This window comes from Scylla paramamosain, chromosome 41 (assembly GCF_035594125.1).
Source record: "Scylla paramamosain isolate STU-SP2022 chromosome 41, ASM3559412v1, whole genome shotgun sequence".
In the NCBI taxonomy this organism is placed as follows: Eukaryota; Metazoa; Arthropoda; class Malacostraca; order Decapoda; family Portunidae; genus Scylla; species Scylla paramamosain.
The window spans coordinates 10,289,467-10,312,410 of record NC_087191.1 but is presented as its reverse complement, the minus strand read 5'-3'; the positions used below and the strand labels follow the sequence as shown (position 1 = coordinate 10,312,410).

General features: G+C 40.0%; 1 protein-coding gene and 1 long non-coding RNA gene across 2 annotated transcripts in view; one reads left to right on the top strand and one right to left on the bottom strand.

The window, feature by feature from the left end:
- LOC135092983 (cell adhesion molecule 1-like) overlaps nucleotides 1–17,721 on the top strand; it is a 45,945-nt gene extending 28,224 nt beyond the window's left edge. Inside the window, exons 5-7 of the mRNA XM_063991808.1 lie at nucleotides 2,980–3,140; nucleotides 5,436–5,559; nucleotides 16,854–17,721. Coding sequence (XP_063847878.1) covers nucleotides 2,980–3,140; nucleotides 5,436–5,559; nucleotides 16,854–17,161 — 593 coding nt within the window. The 3' untranslated portion in view covers nucleotides 17,162–17,721. The remainder of the gene's footprint in view (nucleotides 1–2,979; nucleotides 3,141–5,435; nucleotides 5,560–16,853) is intronic.
- LOC135092985 (uncharacterized) overlaps nucleotides 1–22,944 on the bottom strand; it is a 128,090-nt gene that overhangs the window by 5,338 nt on the left and 99,808 nt on the right. The gene's annotated exons all lie outside the window — the stretch shown is intronic.

The window sequence follows — 22,944 nt, the reverse complement described above, 5'->3', positions numbered from 1 at the left end:
CCCAATTTTTATCTATCAGTTTCTGTCTCGATTAATCGTGTGTTAACCTCTCTCTCTCTCTCTCTCTCTCTCTCTCTCTCTCTCTCTCTCTCTCTCTCTCTCTCTCTCTCTCTCTCTCTCTCTCGTGCTTTCGTGACGGGAAAATCCAAAATCTTCTTGATAATTAAAGTAATTAAGGAGTTAAGTAATTGAGAGAGAGAGAGAGAGAGAGAGAGAGAGAGAGAGAGAGAGAGAGAGAGAGAGAGAGAGAGAATGTTCCGCCCAATTTTTGCAAATCGTGGAGGCTTTTGAACTCTCTCTCTCTCTCTCTCTCTCTCTCTCTCTCTCTCTCTCTCTCTCTCTCTCTCTCTCTCTCTCTCTCTCTCTCTTTCCCTCGCTCGCTACCCTTCATCTGTTACATGTCTTCAGATAACACAGAACAGCATAACACACACACACACACACACACACACACACACACACACACACACACACAGCCTCGCAGTGACCAACAGGTGTCATGTTATTTGTTCATCCTTTGTGTTCTTCTTCATAACAGACAAATACAAAGTGGCGGGAGATAATCAGAGCGCCTTTGATAATCCCTCGTTCCTGCTGCGGTAATGAGGCGCTAATCCCTCACGCTGCCATGCCTGGAGGAGATGCAGCCTTTCATAATAAGGGTTGTGTCATGTATAATTGAGAAAACTAACGTGGTACAAGCTTGAGTGATGAAAGTGCAAAACTCTGTGTGTGTGTATGTGTGTGTGTTTTATTTTTTCTACTTGAGGATTAACTAACAATTTTCTTATACTGTCAAAATAGTTGCTCAGTTTTCCTTTTTTTCCTTATTTCTTCATGCATTTCTTATACCCAATAATACCTTTCCTGAACGCTAAATACGTACTATTTTTTTTTCTTCCACGATGGGATATAAATGATGTGTGTGTCAAAGGCATTTTTTTCAATTATAATTCTCTGAGTCACAAGCGGATCAACTTCATCACGTGTTGTCGCCTTTCATTCCCGTGGCCTTCATTCCATTGCTGCAGCCTTCATTGCCAGGTTAATCTTTCTCTTTGAGGGAGACTTTCAATCTCTCCTGCTTACGTGCTTAGCTTCCCTCGCTGTCTTGACTCCACGTATCGATTGCCAGCCAACACAAGCACTCCACGTATTCCTTCCGTCTGTAGCATTATGGGTCAGGTTAGGTTAGGTTAGGTTAGGTTAGGTTAGGTTGTCAGGTTAGGTTTGGCTTGGTTTGGTTACGTTAGGTTGTCAGGTTAGGTTAGATTAGATATGGTTTGGTTAGGTTAGGTTAGGTGAGGTCGTCAGGTCAGGTTAAATTTGGTTAGATTAGTTTAGGTTAGCATAGGTTAGGTTTGGTTTGGTTTGGTTTGGTAAGGTTAGTTTACGTAAGATTAGGTTAGGTTTAGGTTAGGTTAGGTTAGGTTAGATTAGGTTAGGTTAGTTTAGGTTAGGTTAGTTATGTTAGGTTAGGTTAGTTAGGTTAGGTTAGGTAAGGTTACGCTAGGTAAGGTAAGGTTAGGTTAGGTTTACCCTCCCTGTCTTGACTTCCACGTATTGATTTCTAAGCAATACAAGCGCTCTTTACTCTCTCCATCTATGGGATTATGAGTAATATTCTTATTAATATTGTTTCCTCATACTGTATTACTTTTTATCTTTCAGTTTATATACGAGGTACTTATACTCTAATATTTGCCTGAAGTTCTTTTTTCTTTATTAATTTCAAGCTTATATAAAGGCTGGTATTAATCCAACATCTAACATGACTAACACATTTGTCTGACAAGTGTTACATGTGTTTCAGATGTATCTCATATTGACATTGAAATCCCCTTCCTGATTTTTTCCTCGTTGAAGCGACAGATTTCTATCGTATCTTTATCTCACCTTTACCCTTTCGTTACTATTATTGTCCTGCCAGTAATATCCTACCTCAGTCATGTTGTCATTCCCTTGATGTACAGTGGCGGCAAATCTTTATCTTTTTTTATTCTGTTCTTCATACTGTCGTTATATGTGTTGTGTCTGTTCTCCAGCGTCAGTTTCCATTTCCTCGTTTATGTTGGGAATCTCTTACTGATTTTATTCCGCTGATGTACACTGGTAGTAAATCTTTGTTTCTTTATTCTATCCTTCTCCATACTCTCGTGATATCAATGTTGTTTTCGTTCTCCAATGTTAGTTTCCTCTTCTTATTATGGTGGCAATATCTCCTTCTTTTATCATTTCCTTTTCTTTTCATTCCCTTTTCATTCTACTTATATATATATGCTATCGTTATATCTGTGTTGTCTGTCCTACAAATACGCATTTTCTTTTCCTGTGGTGAAAATATTTCCATCTCTACTAATCTATTTTCAGTCACATAAAATCTGCTTTGTTGAAAAATCTCTTATATACGTTAGTGTTTCTTACAACCACGTCTATCTCTACCAGTCTATTCTCCAGGCACACAGTATTTGTCTAGTTGAAAGATTTCCTACACGTGTACGAGAGAGAGAGAGAGAGAGAGAGAGAGAGAGAGAGAGAGAGAGAGAGAGAGAGAGAGAGAGAGAGAGAGAGAGAGAGAGAGAGAGAGAGAGAGAGAGAGAGAGAGAGAGAGAGAGAGAATGCTCCGCCCATTGTTTTGCAAATCGTAGCGGCTTTTGAAGTCTCTCTCTCTCTCTCTCTCTCTCTCTCTCTCTCTCTCTCTCTCTCTCTCTCTCTCTCTCTCTCTCTCTCTCTCTCTCTCTCTCCATCCTGCATCTACATGTCTTCATATAGCACAGAGCAGCTTAGCACACACACAGACACAAAGACGGACAGACGGACACACACACACACACACACACACACACACACACACACACACACACACACACACACACACACACACAGCCTCGCAATGCCCAACATATGTCATTTATAATTTGTTGAGTAATCTTGTACACCCACTAATGTCTCGCTTCCCTCCCCTTCTCCCCACCACAGAGGCCCAGGCGGTGGTGGCGGGTCCCTCAGAGGTTCACATTGAGGAGGGTTCCCTGCTGGCCCTGGAGTGTTACGTCAAGCAGGCGCCCGTGCCCCCTGTCTACATCTTCTGGTACCATAACAACACCATGGTGAACTACGCCAGGCAGCACCACATCCAGGTAAGGTGTTGTTGTTGTTGTTGTTGTTGTTGTTGTGGTGGTGGTGGTGGTGGTGGCGGTGGTGGTAGTGGTGGTTGGTGGATGTTTGTTTCTCTCTCTCTCTCTCTCTCTCTCTCTCTCTCTCTCTCTCTCTCTCTCTCTCTCTCTCTCTCTCTCTCTCTCTCTCTCTGTGTGTGCGTGTGTGTGTGAGACTTTCTTTTCCCATAACTTTATGTCTGTCTGTCTATCAACCTGTCTATTCACCTGATCGTCGACTTCTCTGCTTATCTATATCTATCTACTGGTCTATATTTTGTCTGTCTGTCTTTATATATATTTTCATCTGATATTCTCACTCTTTCTATTCCTTACGTTATCATGTGTTTGTTTTGGAAGTGTTCTCTTTACTCTGAATGTTTTGCTCCAATGAACATTTCACTGTTTTTCTATTTTTCCTTGCATTCCTTTAACTTTTTTTTCTAGTTGAATTTTGTATGTATTTCCTTATTCATACATATCATTTACACACACACTCACACAAACACACACAGACAGAGACAGAGACAGAGACAGAGAGAGAGAGAGAGAGAGAGAGAGAGAGAGAGAGAGAGAGAGAGAGAGCACCTTACTCGAATCTGCACACCATACTCAAATTTGCATTACGTCAACATAAAATTTAGTTTACAACACTACATTGCCTGCACACACTAATAACGAAGGAGGGAAGAGCAGGCAGGAAGATAAGGCAAGTGAATCAAGAGTGAGCCAAGATATAAGTGCGTGCGTTCAGAGAGAGAGAGAGAGAGAGAGAGAGAGAGAGAGAGAGAGAGAGAGAGAGAGAGAGAGAGAGAGAGAGAGAGAGAGAGAGAGAGAGAGAGAGAGAGAAAGTGGGTGGATAAGGTCTGTTAGTGGGGCTGGCTCAGTCCTGGAGAACATAACAGAAGTGGTAAAACTGCATGGTGGAGTTGTGAGAAGCAAAAGTGGAGGAGTTGTAGAGCGGGTCTGTGTCCGTGTATTGTGGTGCTACAGGATGGTGGAGGCGTGGTGAGGCTCAAAAGTTGTCTTGTGTAGTGGCGTGCAACTGTCTGTGTGTGTGTGTGTGTGTGTGTGTGTGTGTGTGTGTGTGTGTGTGTGTGTGTGTGTGTGTGTGTGTGTGTGTGTGTGTGTGTAAGAAAAGGAAACGATGCCTCTGAATAAGGAAATACTAACAAAAATAAACAATAAAAAATGCAAAACAAGAAATAGAAACAGTTAAATACACTCAAAACACTCAAAGTAAAGAGAGAGAGAGAGAGAGAGAGAGAGAGAGAGAGAGAGAGAGAGAGAGAGAGAGAGAGAGAGAGAGAGAGAGAGAGAGAGAGAGAGAGAGCACAATATAATGACAACTATTACATTAATGTGACAGAGATTGCAAAGCGGAAAAAAACCAGACACTTGTTTTTCGCTTCCATAAAGGTGTGTCAACTAATTAGAGTAATGGTGCTACAGGTTTTGACACAGGTGACAATAATGGTGAGCAGAATAGTGGTGATGCTAATGGTGATTGTGCTGGTGACGGTGACAAAGTAGTGGTGAAGGTGATGACTGCAGTAGTGATCTTACTGGTGGGGGTTGCAGTAATTTTACCAGTAATAATAATAATAATAACAATAATAATAATAATAATAATAATAATAATAGTAATAGTAATAGTAATAATAATAATAATAACAGTGTTGATAGTGATGATATTAGTGATGTTAGTAAAAATAACTTAATTGGCAGCTGTCGTGTTAGTGAGAATGATGCAAGGAATGAATGAATGAATGAATGAATGAATGAATGAATGAATGAATAAAGGAAGGAAGGAAGAAGAGTGTGGGGAGTGAAGAAGTGGAGTTTGTGAGTGTAAGAAAGAATGAAAGGACGAAGATGAATGAAGGAGGAGAAAACTAAATAAATAAAGTTGCAGGGAAAGAAGCAAAGAAAAAGGGAAATGAAATAAGAAAAGGAAAGAAAACAGAGAAACAAACAAACAGAATAAAAATCAATGAAAGATGGAAACATGGATTGCATAAAAAAAAAACATGGATGAAAATCATAACAATAAAAACGATACTACTACTACTACTACTACTACTATTACTACTACTACTACTACTTCTACTACTACTACTACTGCTACTACTAAAAACAACAACAACAAAAACACCACCATCACCATCACCATCACCACTACCACCACCACCACCACCACCACACATAACTCTCCCCGAACTACCACTAACCGTATTACTGAGGCTTCTCATGGTGACGGCTTCTGGTCTTTGTTCCCAGGTGGACCATCAGAACTACACGAGCACACTAGTGGTGGCCAGGGTCAGGAGGACGGACGCCGGCACCTACTCCTGTCAGCCTCACTTGGCGGCCCCGGCAAACATTACGGTTCATGTGGTGACAGGTAAGGTGTTGGTGGTAGTGGTGGTGGTGGTGGTGGTGGTGGTGGTGGTATTGATGATGATGTGCATGATGAATGAATGAATTGAATGAGTGAATAATGAATTAGCATTAGTGAGAAAGGCTGGTGAATTTTAATAGCATTCGTATAAGTAGTAGTAACAGTAGTAGTAGTAGTAGTAGTAGTAGTAGTAGTGATGGTGTTATGCATGATAGAAATTGAAGCAGCAGCAGCAGAGAAAGCTACAACAATTTAATAGTATAAGCAATAGTAATATGAATAGTAATATTAAAACAACAACAATAACAACAACAACAAACAACAACAACAGCAACAGCAACAACAGCAAGACAATCCTAATAACACACACCCACACAGACACACACACACACGCACACACACACACACGCAAATTACAGAACCAAGCAAGACAAGACCAAGCCAGCATTAGGAAGCATCAGGTAGTGAAACATGGCAAGACAGATCCGTAGACTTTTCCAACCCACACACTGAAGTAAAGGAGAGAGGCCCGGCTGTCTCTTCTTCCCTCCCCCTCCCTCATCTATTATTACCTACATTCACCCACTCACATAGTTTCTTTACTGCGTAGGATGATTAGTGTCTGATAATGTTTAGTTGGTGATGGATAGGGAATAATTAGTGGGTGATGGGCAACAATAAGCCTAATGTATCATGGACAAGTTAATGCATGTGATTATCGGGATACGAAGGCCACGGGGAGTGAATAGAACAGACGGGGTGGTACATGATGCTGAAGTGAAGGTAAGCAGCTTATCGGATCATAGGTGTGTTTGATATAGAGTAGGTTGTAACAGAGGTGAACACAAGGGGATGTACACCACACACACACACACACACACACACACACACCCACACACACACACACACACATGAACAATAAATCAAAGTAATTCATAGCGTCCTCACACACACACACACACACACACACACACACACACACACACACACACAATGATACACGTACACAATATATCTTGACCACAAACTCGTCACCCAGCACATGCACACAGAGTCACACACAGTCACACACAGACGCACACCCACCCCCCAATTCCCCCACTCCATCCCTGAACCATCCCCAGCATTGCATTCCCCACAATTGAGCTGAGTCCGCCACCAGCCGCCTCTTAGCCCCAAATCCCTAACAATTCTCCGGCAGGGACATCAGCATTGCATCCATGAATCTCTGCCACAGCTTGGGGAACAGCCAGCCAGGTAAAGGTGAGGAGGTTCCTGCCCACCAATGCCTCTGCTAAGGGGTGTTTAATCCTCTGCTGAAACCCGTGACTGCTAAGGTTTCCCAAGTTGTGGTGCAAGTTCATAGTTTTACAACACTACAGGCAGAAAGAAAATGATTATAGTGATTCAAATATTTTACTGGATGTGGTTTCAATTTTGTTCAGTAAAATTGTATATAGTTAAAACTACAGGTAGGGAAAGGTTAGAGTGATTCAAATATTTTACTGGCTGTGGTTTCAATTTCGTTCAGTAAAATTGTATATAGTTACTTTAATGTAGCAATAAGCGTCGTGATGCTATTAGTAGTGAAGGTATCAAGGTATCAGAAACTGTGGCATTACGGTCTGAATGGGATTTCGAGGCAGTCTAATAAGAAATCCTTGAAACTAGTGTAAGAACTAAAGGATTGGATCAATGTTGTAATGATAATCCATATGTATTAATGCCGTGGTTTCAATTACATTCAGTAAAATTGTGTATAGTGAAGTAGTAAGTTTCGTAATGTAATTAGCAGTGAAAAGGATTATGATTTTGAGTTTTATCGTATTAATGGATCATTTTAAGAGCATTATGGAAATAGTATCTTATTTTTGTTGAGTATTTTCAGAGAATTATAGGAGTAGTATTTTCAGGTATTTTATGATAATAAGATGGTTATGGAAGTACCGCGTTTCTTGAAGGAATTATTTATAAGATGGTTATTACGATTAAGTATTTCCTAGGATTATTATTTCTAAGACTATTATGAAATCCCCGTATGAAAAAGACACAAGCTGAGGAGGAGAGGAAGGATTTTTAGGCATTCTGAGGGATCTTTTTAAGAGCATTACGGAATTAATATTTCAAGTGTTAATTTTTAAGAGCAACATGTAACTAGCATTTTCCGATATATCTTTTACAAGTATGTTATTTTAAAGAACATTGTTGTATTAGTACTTTTAGTTATTAACGGGGATCATTTTAATACCATTATGTAATTAGCACTTTTAAACATTTCAAGAAATCATTTCAAGAACTTTAGGAAATCAGCAAATGAACAGAACTGAAGGGATCCTGAAAAAGAAGGTTAGCGGGGAGGGAGCTTTTAACAAGACATGGAGGGTCTGCGGGACTGAATAATAAAGTGAAGATAGAAGGTCACTGAGACTCCACTCATAAAAGAATACCTTGTCCCTTTAATCCCTCTGAGATAGATAGATAGATAGATAGATAGACAGACAGATAGATAAACAGATAGATAGATAGATAGATAGATAGATAGAGAGAGAGAGAGAGAGAGAGAGAGAGAGAGAGAGAGAGAGAGAGAGAGAGAGAGAGAGAGAGAGAGAGAGAGAGAGAGAGAGAGAGAGAGAGAGAGAGGAGAGAAATTTGTATTTTCTTGGAAACAAAAACAAAAAAAAATCCCTTTTTTTTGGAAGGACAAAAAAAAAAAGAGAAAAAATGAGGAATTTCTATTTTTTTTTTGCAGGTCTGAAAAATTACGAAACAAGCAGCGCTGAAAATAACAAAAAAAAAAAAAAATAAATAAGATCAGATGCTAAAAAAAATATGAAATTAAAAATGTGCAAAACTACACAAGCATATTTTGTGCTTCGCTTCCATAACATGGTACGGAGGGAGGAGGAGGAGGAGGAGGAGGAGGAGGAGGAGGAGGAGGAGGAGGAGGAGGAGGAGGAGGAGGAGGAGGAGGAGGAGGAGGAGGGAGGGTAGGAAGAGGGAGGGGAAGAGGGCAAAAATGCAGAATGATATTGGAAAAAAAAGATGAAAATGAAAATCACAGGAAAATAAAATGCCAGTAATGAAATAAAACACACGAGATTAAAATGATGCGCTGGTGGTGGTGGTGGTGGTGGTGATGGTGGTGGTGGTGATGCTGGTGGTGGTGGTGACAGGATTGGTGGTGCTCTCTTGATATGATTAGAGTGGCTGTGGTGGTGATAACTTATGTGGTTTAAGTTAGTGGTGTTAATGGTGGTGGTGGTGGTGGTGGTGGTGAGAAAAGTGGTGGTGCTTTATTTATGTGGTTAGCGTGGTAGTGGTGGTGGTGGTGGTGATATTTTACGTAGGATAGAATTATCTTACATTAAAGTACGTGGTGGTGGTGGTGGTGGTGGTGGTGGTGGTGGTAATCTGGTGGTGACAGGCGGGGCAGTAAAAAACTTTGTGTTGACAGCTAACTCCTCGACCTTTCATCTCCTCCTCCTCCTCTTCCTCCTCCTCCTCCTCCTCCACTTATCCTCTCCTCTTTCTCCTCCATCCTTTCTCTTTCCACTGAACCTTGAACCTTGCATCTCCTCCTCCTCCCTCTCCTACTCTTCCTTCTCCTCCTCCTCCTCCTCCTCCTCCTCCTCCTCTTCTCTCACGTCCCAGGCCTCCCTATCCTCTCATCTACTCCTTTACCTTCTCTCCTCTCCTCTCCTCTCCTCCCACCACCTCTCCATTCACCTCTCTATCTCTCCTTCTTCTCCTTACTTCTCTTATCTCTTCTCTTCTCACTTGTATTCTAATCTCTTCTTTTCTTTTGCTCCTTTTTCTTTTGAATTTCTCTCTATCTTCCTCCTTTTTAGTTCCTCATTTATCTTTTTCTTTATTCAGTTTTCTATCCTTCCTTTTTTACATTTTTTCGCCTTTTATCTCAGTTTTCTTTTTCTCTTTTCATAGGGTCAGATTTTTTTTTTGAAACACTAAATAAATCGACCAATAAATTCCATTCCAATCTTTCATCGTCGTCCTCTTTTCTTTATCTTGTTCTTGATCTTGACTTAATTTCTTCATTGAGTCACGTAGGTTTAGAGTAAAAATCATTAAGGTATTTTTTTTTTTTACGTAGAGTCTCAAAGTTTGAAGGATTTACATTGAGTCGCGGACTTTTAGGGACAAAAAAATTACAGTTTAGGGTAAGATTTAGGGTAATACCTGTAAAGTCAGAGGTTTTAGGGTAATTTTTCAGAGGTTATCAAGAGAAATAATGAAAGAAAAGACGTTTAAGGAAATTTTATGTTAGCTTGTTTTTTTTTTCTGTTTCTCCTCTTTCTCTTCCGTATCTTGTTTTTCTCATTGTTGTTGTTACTATTGTTGTTGTTGTTGTTGTTGTTGTTGTTGTTTCTTCCTCCTCACCCTTTTGTTCCTTCTCTTTCCTTTCTTCTTATTGTTCTTCTTCCTTATGATTTTTTAAAATTATTTCATACTCTCCTTCTCCTTCACCACCACCACCACCACCACCACCTCTTCCTCCTCCTCCTCCTCCAGCCTCTCCTCTTCCTTATATTCCTGAGAAGCATTAAATTTTCATCGGCGTAAGGAATTTCACGAAGGAGGCAAAATTAATCTAAGACGAGAGAATGTTAATTGCTTCCAGTGGCTACGTAAAAAAAAAAAAAGAAAAGAAAAAAATAGAATAAAAAAAAACTGATAAAAGATGCGAAATTTTCCTTTAAAAGTCTGGCAAGGAATTCTCATGTTTTCGTAAGGATATGCAACCTTGATCCTTCCTTCCTGCCTTCCTACGTATGCTTGGGTCGTTGGTTGCGCGTAGGACTTGCTTCGGGTCCCGCTAAGGATGTAAATTTGGAATGCAGGCACGGAGAGAGTTATCCAGTTTCCTTCAGTGCTACAAGTTTCCGGTTCGTGAGTTTAGGTAGGAGGAAGGGACAGACTTGATGAGACAGGAGCAGTGTGCTAAGTTAATTCTTCTGCCTCTGCGCTGACTGACTAACTAGATGACTGACTGACTGACTAACGACGTAACTAACGGGATAATTAACTGCATAACTAGGTAACTGACTAAATAACTAGATAATTGGCTTACTAACTAGATAACTGACTAAAGAGGTAACTAACGGGGTAATTAATTGAATAACTAGGTAACTGACTAAATAACTAAATAACTGACTTACTAACGAGATAGATAACTGACTACATAACAAGATAACAAACTGACTAAATAAGTAGACGACTGATTGACTGTTTAACTAACTAGATAAATAAACATACGACTAACTAGGCAGCTAACTAAGTAATTGTCTAACTAACTAGCTGACTGACTGACTGACTGACTGACTGACTGACTGATTGACTTACTGAATGACTATCTGACTAACTTATTAATAAACAAAGAAACAAATTAATTATCTATCTTTCTAGCTGATTAACTGAATGACTGACTGACTCTCTCATTCATTCACTCACTAAACTGGAAATCACTTTACAGGCTTAATGAGAGAGAAAGAGAGAGAGAGAGAGAGAGAGAGAGAGAGAGAGAGAGAGAGAGAGAGAGAGAGAGAGAGAGAGAGAGAGAGAGAGGCAAGTTAGCATACCACCTCTCTCTCTCTCTCTCTCTCTCTCTCTCTAGAATGTTGTGGGATAATTTCTGGCAGCCTCACAGTTCATAAAAGTCTTGCCATAAGCAGTGTAGTAAATTTTGAGCTGTCTTCCTCACTTCCTCACAGCGTCACCTACATTCCCTAAACAATTCATCCTCTTACTGAAACTCCCTGTAACTTCACGCGGGAGGAGGAAAATGGAAAAAAAAATTATATATACGTGTTGCTTCTGTTTTTTTTTTTGTTTTGTTTTGTTCTTCTTTATATTTTTCGTTGTGTTTATAAGGAAATTAAATGCTGAGTTGGGTTGGTCTTTGCTTTAGTGTGAGTTTGTGGTTTTGTGTGATTCTCTCTCTCTCTCTCTCTCTCTCTCTCTCTCTCTCTCTCTCTCTCTCTCTCTCTCTCTCTCTCTTTTACAGTCCTAACCCTCTCCCTTTCTCTCTCCCTTCTTCACTATTCTCACTCTATCAAACTCTTCACATAGCCTCTTTCATTCTCTCACCTTCTCCCTCTCCCTCTCATTCTCTCTCCCTTTAATCTCCCTTCCATTTTACCCTCTTTCTTTTCTCTCCTTTCTCCCTCCGTTTTCTTCATCTTTTCCAGTCTCTTTATCAATCCCCCCTCTCTCTCTCTCTCTCTCTCTCTCTCTGAACTCTCTCTCTCTCTCTCTCTCTCTCTCTCTCTCTCTCTCTCTCTCTCTCTCTCTCTCTCTCTCTCTCTCAGGCGAGGAAAAGAGTAAAGGAAAAGGGGGAAAAAGCTGAGACAAGGATATGAGACGTGACAACGCATAAATAAAAGGGAGGTGTGGGAAAAGGGGAGAGAAGGGGAAGAGGAGGAGGAGGAGGAGGAGGAGGAGGAGGAGGAGGAGGAGGAGGAGGAGGAGGAGGAGGAGGAGGAGGAAGAGATCTGCCACATAACACTTTATCATCAGAAAATATTAAAAAGGAGGTTGAAAAGGAAGAAAAGTTTGTTGAGAAAAAAAATACAATACATAATTTGGAAAGAAAAGAGATGACCACGAAAAAGTAAAGTAAAGATGAAAACAGGTGAGGGGAGGAAGGAGAGAATAAGTGGGATTAAGTGTTAAGTGTGGTGGTGGTGGTGGTGGTGGTGGTGGGTGAAGAAAAAAAATGACGTGTTTGGAAAGTAAGGGAATACATTTTTAAAAGAGTCTGGAAATATTCAACTGACTGAACTGACAGCAGATTTACATGTGGGAAAGGTGAAAGAATAAAAAAAATGAGAGAGAGAGAGAGAGAGAGAGAGAGAGAGAGAGAGAGAGAGAGAGAGAGAGAGAGAGAGAGAGAGAGAGAGAGAGAGAAAGAGAGAGTCGACAGGTGATGCATTCTCTCTCTCTCTCTCTCTCTCTCTCTGTCTCATTTTTTATATTTCTTAATCTTCTTTCGTCTTTATTTTTGTTTTATTCTTTCACTTTCGTGTTTTTTGTTTCTTTTTCATTTTATCTCTCCTTTTCTTGCTTTTTCTTTTTTTCATTTTCTCTCGTGTCTTTCTCTTTTCTTGTTTCATTCTCTCTCGATTTCGTCTTTTTTATTTTTTATTTTTTTATTATTGTTCATTTTTGTTTTCTTTCCATTCCTCACTATTTTCTTTGTTTTGTTTTCTTTCTTGTTTTTATTTTCTTCTATAATCATTGCTTTATATGTTGATAGTGCTTAAGTCATTCTCTCTTCTCTTCCTTCGTTTTTATCTATTTTTATCTATTTCTCTGTTTTTTATAATCTTCTTCCATCTTCCTCCTCTTCCTTAATTCCTTCTTTACCTTCTTTCCCTGTCTGTTCGTTTGTTTCTCCTTCATTATTTCCTCATTTTGCTCTTTCTTTCTCATTACTGCTTTCTCTCTCTCTCTCTCTCTCTCTCTCTCTCTCTCTCTCTCTCTCTCTCTCTCTCTCTCTCTCTCTCTCTCTCTCTCTCTCTCTCTCTCTCTCTCTCTCTCTCTCTCTCTTTCTCTCGTTCCTTCTGACGTGATTTCTCTCATTATTATTACATACTTTTTTATTTTTTATTTATTTTTTATTATACATGCATTCTTTTTCACTCTTCCATTTCATTTCCTCCTCTTACGCCACTAACTCTGGTGAATAATTTGTTGCCTAACCTTTCATCTCTTTCTCTTCCCTCCCCAGCCCTTCTCTCTCTCTCTGTCTCTGTCTGACACACACTCACACAAGCACACAATTACACCGTCACACACACACACACACACACACACACACACACACACACACCAACACACACACAGCTAGATTCATAGTCTTATACGTTTCAACTTTCTGGGAACAAACAGTCTCACCATAAACACTTACACAATGTACCTCAACCCTTTCCCGCTGACATGGAAACAAACAAACAACATACACAACACAACAAACAAACAAACAAAGCCGCATACACACACACACACACACACACGACACGACACACTAGTAAAATGCCTAAATAAAAGGAGACAAACACACACACACACACACACACACACACACACACACACACACACACACACGGAAGAGGGAGAAAGGAAGATACGAGAAGCATGCCTGCGTTCAAAGGAAGGTTATTTTTCTTACTCTATGCTCAGAAGACGATGCAATCAAGAATTTATGCAGAGGTGGGGATATTTCACCCTCACCGCGTCTTCTGGATTTATAAGATGAACCGCCACGCCGCGAGACACACAGGAGAGATGTATAGCGTCACAGAACGATTTGTGGTGGTAGAGCAGCGGTAATGTGTGTGTGTGATGCGATATGCGGAGATTAAGTATTGGCTGTGTGGGGGTGATAAAAGTGATTGCTACGGGAAATGCTTTTGTGATTTTTCTTTCTTTCTGAAGTGAGTTTAGGTGCTGTTCTTGTATGAAGGGGTGGCAGTGGCAGTGTGTGGCTACGAATGTCTCTTAAGTGAGTATGGGTGACATATTTTCTTTTTAAACGACTCTACGAGAAAGTTTTTAGTCTTTCTTCTCTGAGCCTGAAAGAAGAAGGTAACTTAAGATAATGTCCAGGATGCCATGAAGCTTACACGTGGCAGTCCCTGTAAAAAACATGTATTTCTATTTCCATCTATCATTCCTATCTATAAATTTATCTGATTTTTCGAAGTTCCCTTTCGCCTTTTTCCTGTAACAATACGTGCACACATAATCTGCCGGAAGGAGTGAGTGTGTTTTATTTTCGTGTAAATTTGGATTTTATTTTATTTCCTTCAATTATATGAAGTAATTTCGCTCCATTGATGTTTATTCTCGTGTAAGTTTAGGTATTAACATGTTCTTTCTATTTAACAGCATACAGGTCTTGGTCTTGGGATTTCATTACGTTATTATTTATCCATATAAAAAGATATATCATTAATTATCCATTTTTTTTTTTAGCTCAGAAATGTACGAATATTAAAAGGGCAAAAAAAAAAAAAAAAGACCGCTCGTTATCCTCACTTCAGGAAAATATATGTATATAACTTTTTCATAAAGGAATTCTTACTGTTGCTGTTGTTGTTGTTGTTGTTGTTGATGTTGTTGTTGTTGTTGTTGTTGTTGTTGATGATGTTGTTGTTGATGTTACTGCTGTTTTTTAGAGTAACAGTAAAAGTAGTGGTAGTGGTAATGATAGTAGTAGTAGTAGTAGTAGTAGTAGTAGTAGTAGTAGTAGTAGTAGTAACAGTAGTGGTAGCGGTAGTAGTAGAATTATTATTATTATTATTATTATTATTATCATTATTATTATTATTATTATTATTATTATTATTATTATTATTAGTAGTAGTAGTAGTAGTAGTAGTAGTAGTAGCAGTAGCAGCAGTAGTAGTAGTAATAGTTGTTGTTGTTTTTGTCACTATTCTTGTTTTCATGCTCAATTTTACTCCTACGATTATTATGGCAAATATTAGCATTACTATCACTACTATCATTACTACCACCACTGTTACTATCACTATTACTGCAGTCATTCCTAAACATACGGTCGCTTTTCCTTGACAATTTTAATCTTTACGTGTATTGAATCCCACCAGGGCGGAAACAGAATGGATAGATTTGCATACAGTTGCTGATACGTTCTCTCTCTCTCTCTCTCTCTCTCTCCTCTCTCTCTCTCTCTCTCTCTCTCTCTCTCTCTCTCTCTCTCTCTCTCTTTCTCTCAATATATTGACAAAAAATCCTATAATTATGTATCGATTTATTTATTTATTCTTGTTATTCTTTATCTGTCTACTTTTTTTTACTTTTTCTTCCTTGTATTGATTCCTCTCTCTCTCTCTCTCTCTCTCTCTCTCTCTCTCTCTCTCTCGCCACGTGTCAAAGAGGCGTGGCTGGGCTGAGAGAAAAGTCTACGGGAAGTCAAATAACCTTTTCACTACCTCCCAATGCAGCGAGGGGGGGGGGAGTGCTCCATTATCGGCAGACACGAGGCTACGACAGCTGGAGGAGGAGGAGGAGGGGGAGGAGTACGAGGAAAAGAGGAAGGTGGAAGGATGAAGGAATGGGCACCGCATCACCTTTATATCTCTTCCTCCTCCTCCTCCTTTTCGTCCTCCTCTTCCTCCTCTTCATTCTCCTTTTGCTCCTCCTTTGAAGGCTTGAAAGGTCTTTTAAGGCTATATACTGTACTCTATCTTGTCTCTAAATTGAATACATTATACTGTTAGGAAGTGTACGATGTGTCAGTTAACGTAGAGAGAAGAGGAGGAGGAGGAGGAGGAGGAGGAGGAGGAGGAGGAGGAGGAGGAGGAGGAGGAGAAGGAGAAGAGTTATTTTCAGCTCTTTTAATATTGGATGATTGTAGATTATTTCAGGAACTGTGTGTGTGTGTGTGTGTGTGTGTGTGTGTGTGTGTGTGTGTGTGTGTGTGTGTGTGTGTGTGTGTTTGTCAGTCATTGTAATTCGCTTTCCTTAAGGCAATGCGGTACAGCCTTCCCAGAACCCATAGTGAAAAGTGACACCGTAAAAGGAGGGATTATGAAGGCAGGGTGAGAGTAACACTGACACATCCGCCACAGAACACAGATACGAGGAAATGAAAAATGAACAGTACAAGTGAAAAGATAAATTACTACTGCTACTACTACTACTACTACTACAAGAAAAAAAAATTAATAAAGAAAGGCCACAACTGCTAATACAATACTACTACTACTACTACTACTACTACTACTACTACTACAAATAATAACAGTGCTCTGATAACGCCTCCTGTTGCCTGGGAAACAAAAGTGGAGCAGCGACGGTGAATCAGCGCAAGTTAGAAGCAAAGTTTAGAGACGCAAGTTTGTGGGTTGGCGAGGCGAGGGCAATCGTGTGTGTGTGTGTGTGTGTGTGTGTGTGTGTGTGTGTGTGTGTGTGTGTGTGCGTGTGTGTGTGTGTTATAGTCATTTTGGGATTTGGAGTTTCGGTTTGTGTTTTCATTTTCCAAGTAGGATGTGAACGAATGGAACGAGTGGGTGCAGTAGTGGTGGTGGTGGTGGTGGTGGTGGGAGCAGTTGTTATTGTAGTAGTAGTAGTAGTAGTAGTAGTAGTAGCGTTGTTGTTGTAATGAGTGTGATATTAGTAACAGTAATCATCTAACACATCCACCCACACACACACACACACACACACACCAAACATCACTCCCTCTTCCACCCTTCATGCACCCTTCCACCTCTCTATGTTCCTCCCTCTTACTCCCCTTTGTCCCCCAGGCGAGCACCCCGCGGCGATGCAACATGGGGGGACGCATGAGGAAGGGGGGGCGCCTCCAGCCAGCCACGGACACCCACGCACCCCCACTCCTTCACCCCTTCCTCCCCTGCCTCGCTGTGTTAGTCGCGGGCAGGTGGCTTGTAACTCGCTGATTACAGGTGAAAATGAAGGTGTGTGTGTGTGTGTGTGTGTGTGTGTGTGTGTGTGTGTGTGTGTGTGTGTGTGTGTGTGTGTGTGTGTGTGTGTGTGTGTGTTAAGTGGTGTATGTGTAAATATATTCTTGTGTATATATTGTTTGTCTATGTGAGTGTGTGTAGGTGTTGGTGGATGTGTGTGTGTGTGTGTGTGTGTGTGTGTGTGTGTGTGTGTGTGTGTGTGTGTGTGTGTGTGTGCTAGTGTTATCATTTGTATATTTCCATAAATGTTCTCAGAATATTAATAATACTAATACTACTAATATGCATGTTTGGATGTGTGCATATATACATCGATGGAAGAAATACACTCACACAAACACCCCTCACCCACACACACACACACACACACACACACACACACACACACACACACACACACATAGATTAAGCAAACCATTATCTTCAAAACTCTCATGACAAACCTGATAGGAAAAGAAAGGAAAAAAAAAAAAAAAAGAGGAAGAAAAATGTATCACCGGTTCGCTCAAAAGTCATGAAGCATTTTGAAGAGACTCGAACCGAACCGAACCGAACTGAACGAAAATGAATGGAGCTGAACTGAAACAAACTGAAATGAAACGAACCGATGCCGGACCCGCACGAAGGTCACTTGTAAACGAAATAAAATGAAATGTGGCTTTAAAAAGGGTGACTTTTTTTTTCATATCCCTTAAAAATATTCTTGTTTTGGATTTTTGTTTTTCTTGTTTATTTTCTCGTATCCTTTCATCCTAACCTTGTGTGTTAATTGAAGAGACTGATGTTTTTATGTGTGTTATTTTTAGTACTCATAGTTGTAGTGGTAGTAGTAGCAGTAGTAGTAGTAGAGTAGAGTAGTAGCTGTTGTTGTTGTTATATTAGTAGTAGCAGTAGTAGTAACACAAAAACAATATAGCTATTTATCCACTGACCTACCTATTTACCTACACACATACAAGCAAACCTACCTACCTGCCTACCTACATGCATACACACGTACACAGATACTTTTCAAACATGAACAATAAAAAAAAAAAAAATGCTTCTTTGGTAACGAGCAAGACATAAAACATTTTGACTATTTCATTACACCAAAGATTAAAAAAAGAGTGGAGACTCCAGCAATATTTTCCTTGGGTGAAAAAAATTCTATTCATCATTATTCATTTCTGTCACACCTGTAAATCTCACACCTTTGTTAATTTCCTGCCTTTACACTCCATCACCTGTGCACTGTCTACGTGAATTTGAACACCTGCTGCACCTTAATTAGCTCTCTACCTGTGAGCTTAGTACATTTTTTTTAATGAAAGAGGTGAACTGGCCAAGGATAACAAATGCGTTCGATAAAGGAGGCCCACAAGTGTCATTCCCCTAAGAGAAGTCAAAAGGATTATCGAAAAACTGAGGACAAGTGTCAATCTGCAAAGAGTTCAAGTCATAGGAAGGAGGTAAGACAGCAGCAGACAGGGAGTTCCAGAGTTTGCCTGTCTATTTATCTTTATTTAAATTACCTGTGGATTTAAGTATAAAATTCCTCAGTTTGTTACCATTACTTGTTCACTTCGTATTTTCCTTCTTAACACCTGTTGCAGATTAATTAATTTTCTGCCTTTGGCTTAACACCTTTACCTGTTCGCTTACCTGTTGATTTCTTATTTCATTACTTACACAATCTGAGTGCCTTTTACTTTTTAATTAATTTCTCACCTTTGGCTCATCTTTACCTGTTCATTTACCTGTGCAGTCAATGTTTATCTATTTTTTTTTTTTTTACTACCTGTTAATTTACCTGTCCAGTCACTGTTAATCAATTTTAATTTTACTACCTACGAGTATACAGTACCTGGGAGACAATGTATACCTGTTTTTGCTTAATCTTTTATCTTTTACTGCTAATATATCCTATCCGTATTTCCATTACCTGTACAATATATAGAAAAAACTTGAGTACCTTTAATTTTTAATTGAGTTTTTACCTTTGTCATCCCTTTACTTGCTCCCTTTAATGTTAGTCTCTGTCTTTATTCTCACTACCTGTACAATATCTAGAGCTTACATACCCGTTACCACTTAATTAACCTACCTATTACCTAAGCACCTTTATCCTTAATTAATTTCCTGCCTGCTATTTCCTCCATAATTACTCCTACTTTTTCACTTTCTACTCTTGCGCCTTTTAATTTTCCACTGGTAACCTTTGTCTTCCTTAAACACGCATTTTTGTCTTCTTTTTTCTTTATTCTTTCTCCCCAAAGAAGCTCTAGTCATTTATAAACTTTTGGGTCAAACTTGAAAACACTCTCTTTCTCTGTTTGTGTTTTTCTCTTTGGTTTTTGAAGAACTCAGGGTGGAGAGAGAGAGAGAGAGAGAGAGAGAGAGAGAGAGAGAGAGAGAGAGAGAGAGAGAGAGAGAGAGAGAGAGAGAGAGAGAGAGAGAGAGAGAGAGAGAGAGAGAGAGTAAACGAAAGGTGAAATATAGGAAAAAAATGAGCTAAAATCAAATGGGAAAAGACGAATGTGGAGAAAACGGACAAAAGACAAAGACTCACAAGAATAAACAAATAAATAAATAAAATAAAACGAAAACTGAAAGGGGAAAGATATGAGAAGAGAGAGAGAGAGAGAGAGAGAGAGAGAGAGAGAGAGAGAGAGAGAGAGAGAGAGAGAGAGAGAGAGAGAGAGAGAGAGAGAGAGAGAGAGAGAGAGAGAGAGAGAGTCATCGTATTCATGAAAGAGATAATTGCAAAAGAAGAAAAGAGAAGAGAACAAGAAAAATGGGCAAGACAAACAAGAGAAGGATCGAATAAGAAAAAGGAAAAGGAAGAAAAGAAGAAGAAAAAGAAGGAAGAAAGAAGAGGAAGAGGGACAGAACAATCAGACACAAAAGAAAAGAATAAATGGAGAAAGAGAAAGATCAGGAGATTAGGAGAGAGAAAGAGAGGAGAGGAGAGGAAGAATGGAGGGAGGGTAGAAGGAGGGAGGAAGGAAGACATGGCAAGAACAAAGAGACAGGAAGAAAGAAGGAAAAGGAAGAAAATGAAAGAAGCTAAGTCAAAGAAAGTAAGAAAGAATAATCGACATGGAAGAGAGAGAGAGAGAGAGAGAGAGAGAGAGAGAGAGAGAGAGAGAGAGAGAGAGAGAGAGAGAGAGAGAGAGAGAGAGAGAGAGAGAGAGAGAGAGAGAGGAGTCAATAGAAAGCGGATTTGAAGAAAGATGGAAAAAGCAATTTAGTAAGAAGAAGAAGAAGAAGAAGAAGAAGAAGAAGAAGAAAGATGATGATGATGATGATGATGATGATGATGATGATGACGACGGCGACGATGAGGAAGAGGAGGGAGAGGAAGAGAAGAAGGATGACGAAGATGATGATGGAAAATAATAAATAAAATAAAACGAAAAAAAACACAGACAAAACGCACACAAAAAAAGAAAAAAAAATGCAAAATAAACACACGAGACACCAAATCAAACAAACAAACAAGCAGATAAACATGAGCAACAAGTAAACAAACAAATAAATCAAGAAACAACAAGGCGCACACACACACACACACACACACACACACACACACACACACACACACACACACACACTAAAAAACAACATTTGGTTTGACGGAAAAAGAAGAAAGAAGAAAGAAGAAAAGAAGAAAGAAAAAAAGAGATAAATAAGAAAGAAGTGATGGGAGAAAGATTGGATGATGCATATGGAAGGAGAAGAAAAGAGGAAGAGGAAGAGGAGGAGGAGGAGAAGGAGAAGGAAGAGGAGGAGGAGCAGGAGGAATGAAGAGTGGTAAGGAAGAAGAGAGAGAGAGAGAGAGAGAGAGAGAGAGAGAGAGAGAGAGAGAGAGAGAGAGAGAGAGAGAGAGAGAGAGAGAGAGAGAGAGAGAGAGAGAGAGAGAGAGAGAGAGAGAGAGAGAGAGAAAGGAGACGAGAAAGAAAAATATGTAGGAGGTGAAGGAGAAAGGGAAGATGAAAGAGGAATAAGGGGAGATGAAGGAGGAGGAGGAGGAGGAGGAGGAGGAGGAGGAGGAGGAGGAGGAGGAGGACGAAACATACCTGACCTCAATAAAGAAAGCGTGTGTGTGTGTGTGTGTGTGTGTGTGTGTGTGTGTGTGTGTGTGTGTGTGTGTGTGTGTGTGTGTGTGTGTGTGTGTGTGTGTTGTTACTAGAGAGGGGAAAAGTCTATGAATTATTACTACAACTTCACCCTCTATCTCTCTCTCTCTCTCTCTCTCTCTCTCTCTCTCTCTCTCTCTCTCTCTCTCTCTCTCTCTCTCTAACCCTCCCCTTTTCACCGAAACATGAACATACATTCACACACAAGAACACAAGAGAAAGTGAGAGAGAGAGAGAGAGAGAGAGAGAGAGAGAGAGAGAGAGAGAGAGAGAGAGAGAGAGAGAGAGAGAGAGAGAGAGAGAGAGAGAGAGAGTGAGAGTGACACTTGGAACTTTCAAAGGAGCGAGAGGAGAGAGCGGTATTCAAACCCCGGCTCTCCGACATAGATTTAAGAGAGTTCTTTTTGCATAACCGATTCATTCACAAATGCTAAGGCGAAGGAATAGAAGTAGTAGTAGTAGTAGTAGTAGTAGTAGTAGTAGTAGTAGTAGTAGTAATGCTGGTGGTGGTGGATGTAGTAGTACTAGTAGTAGTAGTAGTAGTAGTAGTAGTAGTAGTAGTAGTAGTAGTAGTAGTAGTGGTTGTTGTTGTTGTAGTAGTAGTAGTATTAGTTGTAGTAGTAATGGTATTGGCTGTGGTGGTGGTGGTGGTGGTAGTAGTAGTAGTAGTAAAAATAATGTAGTAAAAAAGGAGAAATAGTAGGCGAGAGAGAGAGAGAGAGAGAGAGAGAGAGAGAGAGAGAGAGAGAGAGAGAGAGAGAGAGAGAGAGAGAGAGAGAGAGAGAGAGAGAGACTCGAAATAAGAATGAGAATGTCAGAAAGTTAAAATATGTTGGGAAGAAAATAAGGGAAAGAAGTAGAGAGAGAGAGAGAGAGAGAGAGAGAGAGAGAGAGAGAGAGAGAGAGAGAGAGAGAGAGAGAGAGAGAGAGAGAGAGAGAGAGAGAGAGAGAGAGAGAGAGAGATTGACCTTGTTTGAAAGTTGGAAGAGAAAGTGAAGGAGAGGAGAAAATAAAACATCAGAGCCGGAAAATAAGGAAAAATAAGAGAGAGAGAGAGAGAGAGAGAGAGAGAGAGAGAGAGAGAGAGAGAGAGAGAGAGAGAGAGAGAGAGAGAGAGAGAGAGAGAGAGAGAGAGAGAGAGTAAACGATTGTAGGGATGAACAGAATAAAATGAGTGAACAGGAGACAGGAAAAGACAGAAGGATGAGAGACAGGAAACGAAAAAAAAACTATAAAAAAACGATAAAAAACGATAAAAAACTCCATAAAAAGAAAAGAAAAATAGGAGAAACAAAGAATTAAAAAAAAAACAGATAAAAAAGAGAAAAAAAGAGAAGGAAGGCAAAAATAGAAAGACATAAAAGTAACGAGAACACTCACATGAGAGAGAGAGAGAGAGAGAGAGAGAGAGAGAGAGAGAGAGAGAGAGAGAGAGAGAGAGAGAGAGAGAGAGAGAGAGAGAGAGAGAGAGAGAGAGAGAGAGAGAGAGAGAGAGAGAGAGAGAGAGAGAGAGAGAGAGAGAGAGAGAGAGAGAGAGAGAGAGAGAGAGAGAGAGAGAGAGAGAGAGAGAGAGAGAGAGAGAGAGAGAGAGAGAGAGAGAGAGAGAGAGAGAGAGAGAGAGAGAGAGAAACCACGAAAAGTAAAACGGGGAATAACCAAGAAAACTCCAAACACTCACCCACACACACACACACACACACACACACACACACACACACACACACACAACACACGAGTTCACATATGGGAGAGAAGAGAGAGGAGAAGAGGAGAGAAGAGGAGAGGAAGTGGAT